This window comes from Amphiura filiformis, chromosome 8 (assembly GCF_039555335.1).
Source record: "Amphiura filiformis chromosome 8, Afil_fr2py, whole genome shotgun sequence".
In the NCBI taxonomy this organism is placed as follows: domain Eukaryota; kingdom Metazoa; phylum Echinodermata; class Ophiuroidea; order Amphilepidida; family Amphiuridae; genus Amphiura; species Amphiura filiformis.
Window position 1 is genome coordinate 35228558 of NC_092635.1, and position 18756 is coordinate 35247313.

At 37.9% G+C, this 18756-nt stretch overlaps 2 protein-coding genes across 2 annotated transcripts; both read right to left on the minus strand.

The window, feature by feature from the left end:
- Positions 1-16557: 16557 nt before the first annotated feature.
- LOC140159501 (uncharacterized) lies at positions 16558-17400 on the minus strand. Its single transcript, XM_072182990.1, has one exon. It carries the CDS (start codon positions 17398-17400, stop codon positions 16558-16560), a length of 843 nt encoding a protein of 280 aa, XP_072039091.1.
- Positions 17401-17684: 284 nt separating this feature from the next.
- LOC140159502 (uncharacterized) lies at positions 17685-18524 on the minus strand. Its single transcript, XM_072182991.1, has one exon. The coding sequence runs from the start codon at positions 18522-18524 to the stop codon at positions 17685-17687; it is 840 nt and encodes a 279-aa protein (XP_072039092.1).
- Positions 18525-18756: the final 232 nt, after the last annotated feature.

An 18756-nucleotide genomic window follows, 5' to 3' on the forward strand; every position in this document is an offset into this window, starting at 1 on the left:
GAAAACAAACAAGTAAATCAATGCCTGTCATTTTTCTTGTGGCATGGGATGACTTTGGCAACCTTACACGTTGCCATAATATACCAAGTTTCTTTCTTTCTTTTCAAATTTCTTTCTTTCAAATTCTGTTTCTTTCAAACTCTTTCAAAATTTCTTTCTTCCAAACATTCGTTCTTTTAAGCATTCTTTGTTTCAAATTTTCTTTCTTCAAACTTTCTTTCTTTCAAACTTTCTTTCTTTATGAGAGTCTGAGAAGAAGCGATTAACATCAATGTTGCACTTGATATAGGACAATGACGATATACCAAGTTGACGATACAGCAGCACATCATGATCAATGTTGTCAAATGCTCCAGACAGATCAAGAAGTACAAGTGCCACCGCCTGCCGTCTGTCAGCATTCAACATCATACTTTTGTTAAACCCCGATAAGCACCGTCTCTGTATTAACAGACTGGTACATGTACATTTCACAAACTTTATTGTCATGCATTATATATGCTGTGTAATTTGATGAGATGGTTTCTTATCAATAGGAGAAATGACTGCTTTCTTTAACATGAGTTTTAAATAACGGGTTGCCGTCTTTGAATTGTTAATATTTTTGTCGATTGCCCCTAAATACTCGTATAATACGATTTAAATGTGAAGTACATAGTAAAATACAAATTCGGTTGAAAACAACATTTTCCCTAGAGTTTGTATTTCTAAAATATATAGAATTCTCTCGCTCAAATAATTGGCGTTTAAAGATTTATCACCAAACCTCACATCACAATTTATACTGGTTTTAATCTAGAATGTGTTACGTTGATTTATATCGACCATGCGTCATTATTACGCATGTGAGTGACATCAAAAGTAAAGCAATATACATGATATACTTACGGGAAACGATGTAGACAAACTATGACAAGAGAACTATTAATGAAAATGATTCGGGTTTCATTTCACATCAATCATTAAAACTGCATCATATTTTATTGATATATGATGTCTATTATTTTCATCTGTTACTGATCTGTACCTACGGAAGTAGGGTGCTAATGTCGAATGTTATGCATCTACCTTCCAGAACGACGACATAATGATAAAAGTGTTGAATAGTAGAAGACAAATTGAAGACCTGAGCGCAAGAAGACCGTAAGTCCACTTGGCCCTCAACATGTATACAATAAAGTTGCGTATAGTTTCGTATAGTTTGGTAATGTTTTATACATGTTCAGGGGCCAAAACCAATCTTTCACAACCTTTCATAATGTTTTCACCCTGGAACATGTATTAAACATTATAAAACCTTAAGAAACTGTACGTAACTTTAGTGTATACATGTTGAGGGGCCAAGTGGACTTACGGTCTTCTTGCGCTCAGGTCTTCAATTACACTATTGGCTACAATCAAACTAGGTTAAATCCTCATGGCTCAATTTTATACTGCTCCAAGCAAGTTACATACTGTATAACAAACACCGAAACACAAGGAATTGCAGCCCTTGGTTACATTTTTATTGCTGATATTCCTGATTACCTTGCTGATTGAAGACATTCATGACGAGAGAGAATGTGAGAGGGAGTGATAGATTTGGTAAAGAGTGTGTACGAGAAAAGGAAAGAAAGAAAACTATGAGTGTGACAGACAATATAAAATTCAGTAATACACGTAATACTTACAGAGAAAGACAGAAAAAAGATTTGGGAAGAGACGCTTTCAATGTGAATTCAATTCATATTGATGAAGTTACTTGTACAATGAATAAGAACGTTTGCCAAACATGTATGGCACACTACATGTATATGAAAGTTTAAAACAAGTCTTCAAAACTTACTTTTTCTTATCCCTATTCAGTTTCTGAAAGCTCTAAATGTCCTCTTAAGAAACATGTATAAAACTCATTTTTGACCAGGGTCGACATGTGACTCCTTCCCTTGATCATGTCACATATTTCGGAGAAACCCTTCTCCGTCATCAGCGGGTGGTAGCTGAATGTTGACTGGTTGATCCTCTATCCAATCTGGACGTTGGTGGTAAGAACGTTTGCCAAACATATATGACACACTACATGTATATGAAAGTTTAAAACAAGTCTTCAAAACTTACTTTTTCTTATCTCTATTCAGTTTCTGAAAGCTCTAAATGTCCTCTTAAGAAACATGTATAAAACTCATTTTTGACCAGGGTCGACATGTGACTCATTCCCCTTGATCATGTCACATATTTCGGAGAAACCCTTCTCCGTCATCAGCGGGTGGTAGCTGAATGTTGACTGGTTGATCCTCTATCCAATCTGGACGTTGGTGGTGTCCTAGGTATTTCCAATGGAGAATCATAAAGTCTTGAGAGTTTACGGCCCGTGTTTAGGGTGGGGTTGGTCTCCTTCTATGCAAATAGCCTCCCTCACTTTACGCTGAACAAAATTGTCTTCTCTACAGATAACAGTGACACCTCCCATGTCAAGAATGTGCCCTGCATACAATGGTATATCTGTTGTGTTCTGCAATAGTTGAGGTGTTACTCGTTGTTTTGGCCATGCAAGGGTCCTTTTGGTTTTTCATACGTAGACTTTATCACACTCACTGCAAGGGATGCGATAAATTCCACCAGACTGATCTTCTCTTAGAGTCTTTCGGTGCAACTAACAATTGAACTCTTATCACTTTATCACATTCACTGCAGGGGATGCGATAAATTACACCAGATTGATCTTCTATTTGAGTCTTATCTTTTGGTGCAACTATCAATTAAACTCTCAAGACTTTATGATTCTCTGTTGGAAATATCTAGGACACCACCAACGTCCAGATTGAATAGAGGATTAACTATTCAACATTCAGCTATCACCCGCTGATAACGGAGAAGGTTTCTCCGAAATATACGATAAAAAGTGGGTGTTGAAGACTTGCTTACACTGTCACACATACTACCAATATGTAGTATTCATTCCTATGCAGTCTTCGATTCATTATGTAAAACATTGATGTTTAAGGTTTATTCAGGTTGCTTACATCATTAACAACTTGTTTAAGATTGTAATAAATAGAGACTTAATTCAGTCCTTGAACAAAAATGATGTAAGTCTTGTCAAATAAATTGCGAACGTCGTCTAACTTAAAACCATAACGATCAGTATTACTTTCATGATAATATGTACTCACCAGAAGTCCACCCACTCCTTATCAAAGCGCCAGTGAAGACACAGAAACCTGCTGCCAAGATATTGCGTAATAAATTTGTCCGCTACAGTTCGTATATACTCTGCTCTAAGCCCGGTGTTGTCACTTAACATTCAAAGGCGTAACACATGATCGTTCCCTAAGTCAAAAATACCCCCCTATTTTGCGCGGTTTCAAGAACATTTTCGTCATTTTTTACCCCTATTTTACATGAAAACGCGTACAAATTAGCCTTAAGAAATACCCCTATTTTTGCATTTCAAGTACACTTTTACAAAAGTATCCCTTTTTTAACATTTCAAGAACACACACAAAAACACTTGTTCTGATTCATTGTTTTACTCCGTTGTCCTTTTAATATATAAATGAGGAAAATGACAGAAAATGTATACAAATACATCCAATAGGATGCATCATGTGTTTTTATGATACAGTTATCAACAATGTAATCTTTCCTCCTTTTTTTTTTTTTTTTTTTTTTTTTTTGCAAAATAAAGCTTGAATGTGACCAATACATAAACTGACTGACAAAATTACGAACTCTGGCATTTGCCACGAATTCCCTCACTCAAACCACTATATCAGCACCATCTTTAGATATTTTCAAGAAAAACCTCTAGCTTGCCGGTCACCAAATAGTGAGCGATTTGCGGTTTTCGCCCTGCTGACTACAACTTCAAAAGGTTCAGAAGGAACAATTCCTTTATGATCAGGTGCCATTTTGAAGAGTTTGTGGCTCGGTTTGTGGGTACCCAGTTTGTCAAGGCTCCGGAGGCAGGGTGCGTCATTAATAAAGCCAATGAAAAAAGTCTCATGGAATCAGCGGCCAAACTGGGTAAGTCCCCAGTGACGTAATCGGTGTAAACAAACCACGAAACAAATAAAAACGAGTCGAGCGTGTTGCTGAATATTTAGGCCGGGATAAAAAGAAAAAAAAAAAGTTTCACAAAAGTGAAATCGGGGAGTAAATTGAGCGAGAAATGGTAAGATGTCTTGGGATTTCAACATTATGATGATGATGATTCACATAAATATGTCCCCTATTTTTTAATTTCGAGTACACCGTCGTCAAAAACAACCCTATTTTTTAAATATCGCGAACATAAAAGTTCGCGAACATAGTTTAAAAATAAATTGGGAACGATCATGCGTACACATAGTCAATGTTAAGTGACAACACCCTAAGGAAATACTGTGAGAAGACTGGATTAAAATGACGGTATCCAAATCTCCCTAATACACCGTAAGCATGTACAAATGCATTGCAACGGGAGGAAGAATAATAGAAAGCGGCAGGATACTTGTTTATGTAATCCTCTATGTGGATGAAGTGCTGAGGAGTTCCTCCGGGAAGTTTTAAGTATCTTACTGCTATAATGCAATACATGTATACTAGGTATGGCGAGCTCTGTCAGATTGGCAAAGATTTTAGTCATCTGATCTTCGTATTCCTCTACTTCAATACGATCTTCCTCAGTTTGACTTTTCCTTCCATAATCAGTACCCACCATAATTGTATCCACTTCTCCACCACAAGCAGTGCGAAAACCACGCACTGATACAATTTTTGTAATGCCCGACAATCAATGGCGTCTTCAAAGGTTCTTTGTTTTGGTGGTGCTTCCGGGTCAAGCGTAACGAATCTAATTTTATCATTAGAACCAATATTTTCACACACGTGGATTCATCAAAATATAACAATGATTTAAATTGTACTCATATTGCAATATTTAGTTACATAGACTCATTTTATTACTCTGTTTCCTCTGTACTCAACATTGGGTAATTTGGTATTTGCAGTGTAGATTTCTTTTGCTCAAACCTTTGACGCTTTAATGATTTATCAACAAACCTCATAGCACCGTTTATTCATGTTTAATCTTGAATGTTACGTTGATTTATATTATATCGACCAAGCGTCATTATTAAGCTCCTCAGGTACATCGAATGTAAAACAATACGCTGTGATATGAAGGGAAGTGATGTAGCTAAACTATGATTATTAATGGAAATGATTATTAATGGGTTTTATTTCAAATCAATCATTAAGAACTTCATCATATTTGACGGATACATAATACATTATTGCCATCAATACCTACGAACGAAAGTAGGGTGTTAATATCGAATGTTATAATGTTACCTCCAAAAACGTCAAAATATGACAAAGTACTGAATAATTTGTAAACCTAAAGTACAAACAAATTATTTGTTACAACCAAACTAATTTAAAGGGGTTACCAGGATTTTCTGCAAACTACTCCACTACAAAATCATAAAATATTGCAAGTAACGCACTCAACAGTACGGACGTTTTATTCAACCTTCAATTTGAATGATGAATTTGACAGATTGCTTTCATGTTGGTAAATGATTTAAAATGAACCACAAGAGAATCCCGTCATTTGGAGGGGACGTTAAGCCAGAAGAACCAAATTTGTAGCTCGTAGTCAATTTCGAGGAGAGTAGGATGATACGCCCTGACAGTCCCAACCCATCCTGACATCAATGGAAATTATCTTCACAAGAGGCTTTCTTGGGTAATCTAGGGTTGTCAAACCCAAACAAATCAAATCAAACATTTAGTCGCTACTGGTATTGCTTTTTTCTATACCTTATAAGGCACTCTCAGTGACACCTACGAAAGGGGAAAACTGATATGCAATTTGAAAGAATCATAAGTAAACGATAATTCTTTAAAATTGTTGAATAGTACGTTTTTGTGATACGGGCATAATCTCAAGACGGGATTTATACATGTATGGGTGATGTAAATCAAATCTCCCGTAGTTGACATACATATGCCAGGCGGAATTAGAATGAAATTGGATCAATTCATTTAGGGGGAAAATATAAAATCAACAGCGATTGTCTCGATTGATAATGTGAAAAGGTATTAGTATAAACATATTGTGACAAATATATTGCATAATCACTTCAGGGTTTTGCTAGGCTTTTGCCACGGGGGTTTCATTCAAATAATATGACAATTATTGGTACATCTTATAATCAAAACAAGACAATTATGTTAACATTTATGCTTGAAAAATGACACTTTCAGTCAATTGCTAATTTGCTATCGTCGTCTGCTCTTACCCTACACACGCCCAGGTTAAGTTGGAAAGAACGTAATTACGTTGTTGACCAAATACGGCACGTACAACTGGCTAAATTAATCTCAATTATGTGTGTCATTTCCGAACCAATTGAAGTAAAATTAGGAGAAGTCCGTGTTAAAACAAAGAACAGTTGATTTTTGATGACATTTTTGTTGAATTATTCTCTTAAAGGGATGTGAGCCTGTAAGCACCTTCAAACGAGCCCTTAAGTCTTATCTTAAGTTTACACTTTCAACCGAGGACACACTTCCAACCGTGGACGTCCCCGGTTCCTACGGAGGTGCAGTATGATGAAAATAACACAAATGGTTATTTAGAGCACAATCAAATCAATACCTCTTGTAGGTATAGGATATGTCCCCAATTCGATAGCACCATGTCACAGTATGTCCATGGTAAGGTGACTCACTGCTGAAACTTGGTTGGCGGTTACACAATTTCAGTCCTCGTTTGGAGGCGCTTACCGGCAGTTATGTGTGTGTGGGGGGTGTGGGGGTGTCATCATCATCATGGCATCCGTCTGTCTCGGGAGACAATGGAGTTTTGTGCCCTAAGTCACTCTGATGTTTGGCTGCATCGCCTGCTGTGGCTATGCAGTCCAATTCTTGAACGACAAATCCTCTTACATTTGCTGTAAGTGAAAACAATTTCTTCCCACTGCTGGATCTTCTTCTGGTTTCCAACTGGTACATGTACATTTCACAAACTTTATTGTCATGCATTATATATGCTGTGTAATTTGATGAGATGGTTTCTTATCAATAGGAGAAATGACTGCTTTCTTTAACATGAGTTTTAAATAACGGGTTGCCGTCTTTGAATTGTTAATATTTTGTCGATTGCCCCTAAATACTCGTATAATACGATTTAAATGTGAAGTACATAGTAAAATACAAATTCGGTTGAAAACAACATTTTCCCTAGAGTTTGTATTTCTAAAATATATAGAATTCTCTCGCTCAAATAATTGGCGTTTAAAGATTTATCACCAAACCTCACATCACAATTTATACTGGTTTTAATCTAGAATGTGTTACGTTGATTTATATCGACCATGCGTCATTATTACGCATGTGAGTGACATCAAAAGTAAAGCAATATACATGATATACATACGGGAAACGATGTAGACAAACTATGACAAGAGAACTATTAATGAAAATGATTCGGGTTTCATTTCACATCAATCATTAAAACTGCATCATATTTTATTGATATATGATGTCTATTATTTTCATCTGTTACTGATCTGTACCTACGGAAGTAGGGTGCTAATGTCGAATGTTATGCATCTACCTTCCAGAACGACGACATAATGATAAAAGTGTTGAATAGTAGAAGACAAATTGAAGACCTGAGCGCAAGAAGACCGTAAGTCCACTTGGCCCCTCAACATGTATACAATAAAGTTGCGTATAGTTTCGTATAGTTTGGTAATGTTTTATACATGTTCAGGGGCCAAAACCAATCTTTCACAACCTTTCATAATGTTTTCACCCTGGAACATGTATTAAACATTATAAAACCTTAAGAAACTGTACGTAACTTTAGTGTATACATGTTGAGGGGCCAAGTGGACTTACGGTCTTCTTGCGCTCAGGTCTTCAATTACACTATTGGCTACAATCAAACTAGGTTAAATCCTCATGGCTCAATTTTATACTGCTCCAAGCAAGTTACATACTGTATAACAAACACCGAAACACAAGGAATTGCAGCCCTTGGTTACATTTTTATTGCTGATATTCCTGATTACCTTGCTGATTGAAGACATTCATGACGAGAGAGAATGTGAGAGGGAGTGATAGATTTGGTAAAGAGTGTGTACGAGAAAAGGAAAGAAAGAAAACTATGAGTGTGACAGACAATATAAAATTCAGTAATACACGTAATACTTACAGAGAAAGACAGAAAAAAGATTTGGGAAGAGACGCTTTCAATGTGAATTCAATTCATATTGATGAAGTTACTTGTACAATGAATAAGAACGTTTGCCAAACATGTATGGCACACTACATGTATATGAAAGTTTAAAACAAGTCTTCAAAACTTACTTTTTCTTATCCCTATTCAGTTTCTGAAAGCTCTAAATGTCCTCTTAAGAAACATGTATAAAACTCATTTTTGACCAGGGTCGACATGTGAATCATTCCCCTTGATCATGTCACATATTTCGGAGAAACCCTTCTCCGTCATCAGCGGGTGGTAGCTGAATGTTGACTGGTTGATCCTCTATCCAATCTGGACGTTGGTGGTAAGAACGTTTGCCAAACATATATGACACACTACATGTATATGAAAGTTTAAAACAAGTCTTCAAAACTTACTTTTTCTTATCTCTATTCAGTTTCTGAAAGCTCTAAATGTCCTCTTAAGAAACATGTATAAAACTCATTTTTGACCAGGGTCGACATGTGACTCATTCCCCTTGATCATGTCACATATTTCGGAGAAACCCTTCTCCGTCATCAGCGGGTGGTAGCTGAATGTTGACTGGTTGATCCTCTATCCAATCTGGACGTTGGTGGTGTCCTAGGTATTTCCAATGGAGAATCATAAAGTCTTGAGAGTTTACGGCCCGTGTTTAGGGTGGGGTTGGTCTCCTTCTATGCAAATAGCCTCCCTCACTTTACGCTGAACAAAATTGTCTTCTCTACAGATAACAGTGACACCTCCCATGTCAAGAATGTGCCCTGCATACAATGGTATATCTGTTGTGTTCTGCAATAGTTGAGGTGTTACTCGTTGTTTTGGCCATGCAAGGGTCCTTTTGGTTTTTCATACGTAGACTTTATCACACTCACTGCAAGGGATGCGATAAATTCCACCAGACTGATCTTCTCTTAGAGTCTTTCGGTGCAACTAACAATTGAACTCTTATCACTTTATCACATTCACTGCAGGGGATGCGATAAATTACACCAGATTGATCTTCTATTTGAGTCTTATCTTTTGGTGCAACTATCAATTAAACTCTCAAGACTTTATGATTCTCTGTTGGAAATATCTAGGACACCACCAACGTCCAGATTGAATAGAGGATTAACTATTCAACATTCAGCTATCACCCGCTGATAACGGAGAAGGGTTTCTCCGAAATATACGATAAAAAAGTGGGTGTTGAAGACTTGCTTACACTGTCACACATACTACCAATATGTAGTATTCATTCCTATGCAGTCTTCGATTCATTATGTAAAACATTGATGTTTAAGGTTTATTCAGGTTGCTTACATCATTAACAACTTGTTTAAGATTGTAATAAATAGAGACTTAATTCAGTCCTTGAACAAAAATGATGTAAGTCTTGTCAAATAAATTGCGAACGTCGTCTAACTTAAAACCATAACGATCAGTATTACTTTCATGATAATATGTACTCACCAGAAGTCCACCCACTCCTTATCAAAGCGCCAGTGAAGACACAGAAACCTGCTGCCAAGATATTGCGTAATAAATTTGTCCGCTACAGTTCGTATATACTCTGCTCTAAGCCCGGTGTTGTCACTTAACATTCAAAGGCGTAACACATGATCGTTCCCTAAGTCAAAAATACCCCCCTATTTTGCGCGGTTTCAAGAACATTTTCGTCATTTTTTACCCCTATTTTACATGAAAACGCGTACAAATTAGCCTTAAGAAATACCCCTACTTTTTGCATTTCAAGTACACTTTTACAAAAGTATCCCTTTTTTAACATTTCAAGAACACACACAAAAACACTTGTTCTGATTCATTGTTTTACTCCGTTGTCCTTTTAATATATAAATGAGGAAAATGACAGAAAAATGTATACAAATACATCCAATAGGATGCATCATGTGTTTTTTATGATACAGTTATCAACAATGTAATCTTTCCTCCTTTTTTTTTTTTTTTTTTTTTTGCAAAATAAAGCTTGAATGTGACCAATACATAAACTGACTGACAAAAATTACGAACTCTGGCATTTGCCACGAATTCCCTCACTCAAACCACTATATCAGCACCATCTTTAGATATTTTCAAGAAAAACCTCTAGCTTGCCGGTCACCAAATAGTGAGCGATTTGCGGTTTTCGCCCTGCTGACTACAACTTCAAAAGGTTCAGAAGGAACAATTCCTTTATGATCAGGTGCCATTTTGAAGAGTTTGTGGCTCGGTTTGTGGGTACCCAGTTTGTCAAGGCTCCGGAGGCAGGGTGCGTCATTAATAAAGCCAATGAAAAAAGTCTCATGGAATCAGCGGCCAAACTGGGTAAGTCCCCAGTGACGTAATCGGTGTAAACAAACCACGAAACAAAAAAAACCGAGTCGAGCGTGTTGCTGAATATTTAGGCCGGGATTATTAGGAAGGCAAAAAAGTTTCACAAAAGTGAAATCGGGGAGTAAATTGAGCGAGAAATGGTAAGATGTCTTGGGATTTCAACATTATGATGATGATGATTCACATAAATATGTACCCTATTTTTTAATTTCGAGTACACCGTCGTCAAAAACAACCCTATTTTTTAAATATCGCGAACATAAAATGTTCGCGAACATAGTTTAAAAATAACCCCTTTTTTCGCGAAATTGGGAACGATCATGCGTACACATAGTCAATGTTAAGTGACAACACCCTAAGGAAATACTGTGAGAAGACTGGATTAAAATGACGGTATCCAAATCTCCCTAATACACCGTAAGCATGTACAAATGCATTGCAACGGGAGGAAGAATAATAGAAAGCGGCAGGATACTTGTTTATGTAATCCTCTATGTGGATGAAGTGCTGAGGAGTTCCTCCGGGAAGTTTTAAGTATCTTACTGCTATAATGCAATACATGTATACTAGGTATGGCGAGCTCTGTCAGATTGGCAAAGATTTTAGTCATCTGATCTTCGTATTCCTCTACTTCAATACGATCTTCCTCAGTTTGACTTTTCCTTCCATAATCAGTACCCACCATAATTGTATCCACTTCTCCACCACAAGCAGTGCGAAAACCACGCACTGATACAATTTTTGTAATGCCCGACAATCAATGGCGTCTTCAAAGGTTCTTTGTTTTGGTGGTGCTTCCGGGTCAAGCGTAACGAATCTAATTTTATCATTAGAACCAATATTTTCACACACGTGGATTCATCAAAATATAACAATGATTTAAATTGTACTCATATTGCAATATTTAGTTACATAGACTCATTTTATTACTCTGTTTCCTCTGTACTCAACATTGGGTAATTTGGTATTTGCAGTGTAGATTTCTTTTGCTCAAACCTTTGACGCTTTAATGATTTATCAACAAACCTCATAGCACCGTTTATTCATGTTTAATCTTGAATGTTACGTTGATTTATATTATATCGACCAAGCGTCATTATTAAGCTCCTCAGGTACATCGAATGTAAAACAATACGCTGTGATATGAAGGGAAGTGATGTAGCTAAACTATGATTATTAATGGAAATGATTATTAATGGGTTTTATTTCAAATCAATCATTAAGAACTTCATCATATTTGACGGATACATAATACATTATTGCCATCAATACCTACGAACGAAAGTAGGGTGTTAATATCGAATGTTATAATGTTACCTCCAAAAACGTCAAAATATGACAAAGTACTGAATAATTTGTAAACCTAAAGTACAAACAAATTATTTGTTACAACCAAACTAATTTAAAGGGGTTACCAGGGATTTTCTGCAAACTACTCCACTACAAAATCATAAAATATTGCAAGTAACGCACTCAACAGTACGGACGTTTTATTCAACCTTCAATTTGAATGATGAATTTGACAGATTGCTTTCATGTTGGTAAATGATTTAAAATGAACCACAAGAGAATCCCGTCATTTGGAGGGGACGTTAAGCCAGAAGAACCAAATTTGTAGCTCGTAGTCAATTTCGAGGAGAGTAGGATGATACGCCCTGACAGTCCCAACCCATCCTGACATCAATGGAAATTATCTTCACAAGAGGCTTTCTTGGGTAATCTAGGGTTGTCAAACCCAAACAAATCAAATCAAACATTTAGTCGCTACTGGTATTGCTTTTTTCTATACCTTATAAGGCACTCTCAGTGACACCTACGAAAGGGGAAAACTGATATGCAATTTGAAAGAATCATAAGTAAACGATAATTCTTTAAAATTGTTGAATAGTACGTTTTTGTGATACGGGCATAATCTCAAGACGGGATTTATACATGTATGGGTGATGTAAATCAAATCTCCCGTAGTTGACATACATATGCCAGGCGGAATTAGAATGAAATTGGATCAATTCATTTAGGGGAAAATATAAAATCAACAGCGATTGTCTCGATTGATAATGTGAAAAGGTATTAGTATAAACATATTGTGACAAATATATTGCATAATCACTTCAGGGTTTTGCTAGGCTTTTGCCACGGGGTTTCATTCAAATAATATGACAATTATTGGTACATCTTATAATCAAAACAAGACAATTATGTTAACATTTATGCTTGAAAAATGACACTTTCAGTCAATTGCTAATTTGCTATCGTCGTCTGCTCTTACCCTACACACGCCCAGGTTAAGTTGGAAAGAACGTAATTACGTTGTTGACCAAATACGGCACGTACAACTGGCTAAATTAATCTCAATTATGTGTGTCATTTCCGAACCAATTGAAGTAAAATTAGGAGAAGTCCGTGTTAAAACAAAGAACAGTTGATTTTTGATGACATTTTTGTTGAATTATTCTCTTAAAGGGATGTGAGCCTGTAAGCACCTTCAAACGAGCCCTTAAGTCTTATCTTAAGTTTACACTTTCAACCGAGGACACACTTCCAACCGTGGACGTCCCCGGTTCCTACGGAGGTGCAGTATGATGAAAATAACACAAATGGTTATTTAGAGCACAATCAAATCAATACCTCTTGTAGGTATAGGATATGTCCCCAATTCGATAGCACCATGTCACAGTATGTCCATGGTAAGGTGACTCACTGCTGAAACTTGGTTGGCGGTTACACAATTTCAGTCCTCGTTTGGAGGCGCTTACCGGCAGTTATGTGTGTGTGGGGGGTGTGGGGGTGTCATCATCATCATGGCATCCGTCTGTCTCGGGAGACAATGGAGTTTTGTGCCCTAAGTCACTCTGATGTTTGGCTGCATCGCCTGCTGTGGCTATGCAGTCCAATTCTTGAACGACAAATCCTCTTACATTTGCTGTAAGTGAAAACAATTTCTTCCCACTGCTGGATCTTCTTCTGGTTTCCAACTCTTTCCAGCTATTTCGATCTGCAGCCATGCTTTCCCAGTTTGATGGGTTGATGTCACAATTTTTCATGTCTCGCTTGCAGACGTCCTTGAAGCGCAGGGCTGGTCTTCCAACAGGTCTGGAGCCGATTTCTAGCTGGCCATACAGCAGGTCTTTTGGGATTCTACCATCATCCATTCGGCTGACATGTCCAAGCCATCTCAAGCGTCTTTGTGACAGGAGTGCAAACATGCTAAAGATGCACGCATCTTCTAAGACGGCTTTGTTGGTGACATGGTCCTGCCATGTGAAGCCTAGGATACGTCTGAGGCAGCGCATGTGGAAAGCATTCAGTCTCTGTTCCTGATGTGCATATAGTGCCCATGCCTCGCTTCCATAGAGAAGAGTGCTGAGTACACAGGCCTGATACACCCTCATCTTTGTGTTGATGGTTAGCATGGTGTTTTCCCATACTCTCTTTTAGAGACGTGCCATTGCAGTAGATGCCTTGTCAATGCGTGTATTCAAGTCTGCGTCAAGCGATAGATTGTTGGAGATTTTGGAACCAAGGTAAGTGAAGACTTCCACCACTTCAAGCATGTAGTCGTTGATACTGATGCAGGGTGTAATACTGGCATCCTGAGCCATAATGTTTGTCTTCTTCAGACTAATTGTCAGGCCAAACTCTCTACATGCATCTGCAAAGCTGCTGATGAGTCTCTGTAGATGTAATGTAAACATTAAGGCACGCAAATGTTGAGACAAATACATCTGACTCAAAATAGTAATGGTAATAAAAGACATAAGGGGTGTAATTTCCTCCTCATTGCATGACTTTCCTTGGGAAGCAAGAGATACCGAAGACTTTCGTTTTGATATGTTAGTCGCATTAGCTCAAGAGCCGCAAGACAATGAAATATAGATTCGATTATTGGCTTTCTTGACTCGATTAATAAAAGATCAATAGAGTAATATTAGAAAGTGCACTACCGTGTTTCAGTTAAACGGCTAGAATTGGGCAAATACGTCTCCTGCCATCACACACTGAAAGATCTAAATTAGTGAAAAAGTAACAATGCTTCCAGGCGCTTTACCTAAACTATTGCGCCTTGAAAAAGTTCAAAACGTCCATAAGTCCCTTAATACTTACAGTTCCTAAACGTAAGATTATTTAATGAAAATAAATCTTTTACTACTAATAGTTCCTAAACGCGTATTATTTCTACCTAATAAAATGACAGTTAAAATGTTAGTAAATAAGATACTTTATAACACATATTTTGTATTTAAAACGGTTATTATAACAAGCGCATGTAATGTGAAGAGGAAGCCACTCTAAAGGAGTTTACATAGTACTTTCATGGGTGCTCTGTTACGTTTATGTTCGTTTTTTTTTCTAGAAGAATACAAGAAATGTGTCTCCATTTATGATAATAAAAACCTGCGAGAGAACTCATGTGTAACTTCTAACAATATGCGCTGGTTCCAGTAGTATATAATACCTCATTCAAACCAATTCAATGCACGATCTCGGAGTTACTTGCATGACTTTGGCGGGCTATTTTGAAACAGTCATGGTTGCACACGCATGACTTGCAGGTACTTCTTTTGAAAATCCTAAACAAGATATAGCAGTCGATGTGCAGCTTATAGAACACGGATAAACTCTATTAGGTTTTGTTTTTTCTTCAAATTGTAGTCAACAGAGGTCACTATAATGGGAGCAATGTCATGACTGCTACATATTTTAGAAAGTATGTTTTATGTAATGTCTGTCATTTTAGGTCTGTAACTGAGAATCTATAATATGGTATGGGGAGGATGGAATTTGTAAGTGGTTATTTTATATCCAGTTACTTATCAAATATTATGAATATGTAATTCATTGGAATAACTTTAGTTTATTGTGCTAAAAGTCTAGTTCCTGAAGTGTAATTCTACCGTATTCTATATTATTGTGTCCCTTTTGTCGCTATGTCGTTAGTCAATTTTTAGAATAATATTGCTTTTGGGTTTTTTTAGAGTAAAATAACTGCAAATAAATTTGGAACAGACTAGATATGTTTTTCAAGGACATTTCCTGCTACCCTAATCCAAGTTAGGACTCTTACATAAAAAGTATACGGCACTGTGTCGTTTGAGCTCCGTTGACTATCCAATGGTACATCGTCGTTATTCACAAAATACCACTGCACAATCACGAGTTGAAATAAAACTTGATTTTAATCCTGATGCTACCATGCGCCCTTTTCAGTATGCGAAAAAGGATGCGTGTTCATTGCACATTATAGAGCAATAAAATCCCGAAGAAAAACAACATTACTGTTTTTTCTTGAAGATGTTCATCAGGACTGTTCATGTTAAACTGGTATTTGTAATTTCATACAACTAGTCCAAAAATTTCCACTTACTTGCAGACGTTTCGGAAACTCACAGTTTCCTTTCTCGATGCTATTGTTGCAGTGACGATCTGTGTACAGCAGATGATTTTTGCTGCTTAGCAACCGAGTTGCCAGTTGATTTCTCAGCTATCAGATCGTCAAAGACGTGACTCAAGTTGTATTGCCCCTCGTCTCGGTTCATGGTTTTTCCCCGCTTTCTGATGGTGATTGCCTCCTTAATCCATCTCTTATATCTATCACTCTCTTTGCCTACGATTCTGGCCTCCTCCCAATTGATGACGTGGTTGTTGTCTACTACATGGTCGGTGATGGCTGATTTGTGAACTACCGATTGGGATGCCTTTCTAGTGGCTCTGGTCTTTATATTGTCACCAATTTTTTCAGCCTCAGTTTTATGCTCTTCCAAGCGTTTACCGAACTTTCTTCCTGTCTCCCCAATGTATGACAAGTCACAATTTTTACATGGGATTGAATATATCACGTCCGTGGAATGATGGGGATCTCGCTTGTCCTTGGGATGAACCAGGAGATTCCGCAGCGTACAATTAGGTTTCATGGCGGTTGAGATATTGTAAGATTTAAAAACTCTCGAGATGCGCTCTGAAACACCCTCCACGTACGGTATAACAACTAAGCCTTTGGACTTGGTGGAATCGTCTTTCTTTGGTCATTCTTTCTTAGGTTTAGGCTTAGCCATCTGGTCTTTCACTTTTTCAATACTCCATTCTGGGTAACCACAATTTTGGAGAGCCCCTTTGATATGCGTTTCCTCCTCTACCTTGTCTTGCTCTTCCGTGACTATTTTCTTCGTTCTGTCAAGGAGGGTACGCACGACGCCAAGTTTCTGGTGGAGAGGGTGATGTGACCTAAAGTTCAAGTATTGGTCGGTGTGTGTTGCCTTCCGATATACCATTAACTTAACTGACCCATCATCGCGGCGAACAATCAATGAGACCAAAAATGGGATCTTACCATCCGCTTCCTTCTCAAAAGTGAATTTAATGGAGTCAGTGTCGTCAGCTTGATTCAGGTGGTCAGTGAGATTATTAACTTCATCCTTGCAAACAATTTCTAAGATATCATCCACATATCTCTTCCATAGCTTAGGTTTACATTCCAAATGAGCATTGGCGATAGCAATGTCTTCCAGGTGTTCCATAAAAATATTGGCGGCCAAAGGTGAAACGGGGCTGCCCATCGCTGCGCCGAAAAGCTGCCTGTAAATCTTCCCACAAAACGTAAAATAAGTGGTAGAGAGGATGAAATCGAGCAATTCCACTACATCTTCTGTTGTTAAGTTGAAGCCGTGAAATTTATTATACTCTTTCAACCAACCCTCCTTCTGTAGCCTTTCTTTAACAATGTCCAGAACTTTATTGATGGGCGTGCACGTAAACAAGGAAACCACATCATGGGAGTTTAATATGTCCCCTTCCTCTATCACTACATCCACTAACTCCTCAGCTAAAGACTTCGAGTTTAACACATGGTGAGTGGAATTTCCTACCATGGGGGCCTAATGTACGCGAGCCACCGAGACGTTTCATATCCTATGGTGGAGGTGTAATCAACTATGGGTCTAAGCGGCGCGTTAGGTTTGTGTATCTTCGGAGTACAGTAAAGTCTAGGGACATTCTCCGCTGTCGGATATAACTGTTTATACTTTGTCTTACTGATTTTCTCCTCATTGGTCAACCTAGTCAAGATAGCCACCAACTTCCTCTTGTATTTTTGCGTGGGGTCAGACGGTAACTCTTCGTACATTTTCTTATCGCTTAACAAGATTTCAGCCTTCTAATTGTACTCCTGTTTATCCAGGACTACCGTAGCCTTCCTCTTATCCGCAGGTAAGATAACAAAACTGTCTTCTTTTTTGAGAACATTAATTGCTTTTCTTTCATGGATACTCACATTAGACTTCGGAGGTTTCGATGACCTAAGAGTACTGGCAACTTTCGATCTCAGTTGAACGGCTTCAGGATACGGTAAGTTCTTACATGCTAATTCAGTAGCGAGCACAAATTCGTCGGGGCACACATCCACGGGAGACACGGCATAATTCAGACCTTTCGCAAGCACCTTGGTCTGAGTGTCATTGAGCTTGTATTTTGACAAATTAATTACCCATTTTTTCAACTGTGTACCGGTGAGATCTGGTTCCGATTCAGCGATCGGTTTTCTGTGCAAATGACCTTTGTTTTGATTCTTGTCTGCCAAATTCTGCAGCTTGCACACTTGACGACTTTTCGTTTTCACAAACGTGTTCTCGCGAACTCTCGCAAGATGGGACGAGATTTCACTTTCCAGAGGGGAGTCCGCGGGTATTACCGATTTTAGTTCACGTTCGAGAGATGATTTGTTATTCTTTAAACAATCCAATTTATTATTAATAACTCTTACTCGTTCGCGTAAAAGTCCACGATGTGCTTGATTTATAATATCCCTGGCTTTCTTGGTGTTGATCGGACACTTGAGTTTGAGGCTAGGAGAAGTGAGGTTTAAATCGCGGCATCTGAGAGTGTAGACAAGATGGTTACGGTGACGGGCAATTTTCTTTTCACAGTTCTCTAAGTCACGAAGATGTTTCACTGTGTTTTTACCATAATCATCACGTAAATTCTTGAAGATGTTCATCAGGACTGTTCATGTTAAACTGGTATTTGTAATTTCATACAACTAGTCCAAAACTAGTCCACCATCAGAAAGCGGGGAAAAACCATGAACCGAGACGAGGGGCAATACAACTTGAGTCACGTCTTTGACGATCTGATAGCTGAGAAATCAACTGGCAACTCGGTTGCAAAGCAGCAAAAATCATCTGCTGTACACAGATCGTCACTGCAACAATAGCATCGATAAAGGAAAC

Excerpts from the sequence above, each read along its gene's own strand:
- LOC140159501 (XM_072182990.1), bottom strand. The coding sequence starts at position 17,400 with ATGGTAGGAAATTCCACTCACCATGTGTTAAACTCGAAGTCTTTAGCT.
- LOC140159502 (XM_072182991.1), bottom strand. The coding sequence starts at position 18,524 with ATGAACATCTTCAAGAATTTACGTGATGATTATGGTAAAAACACAGTG.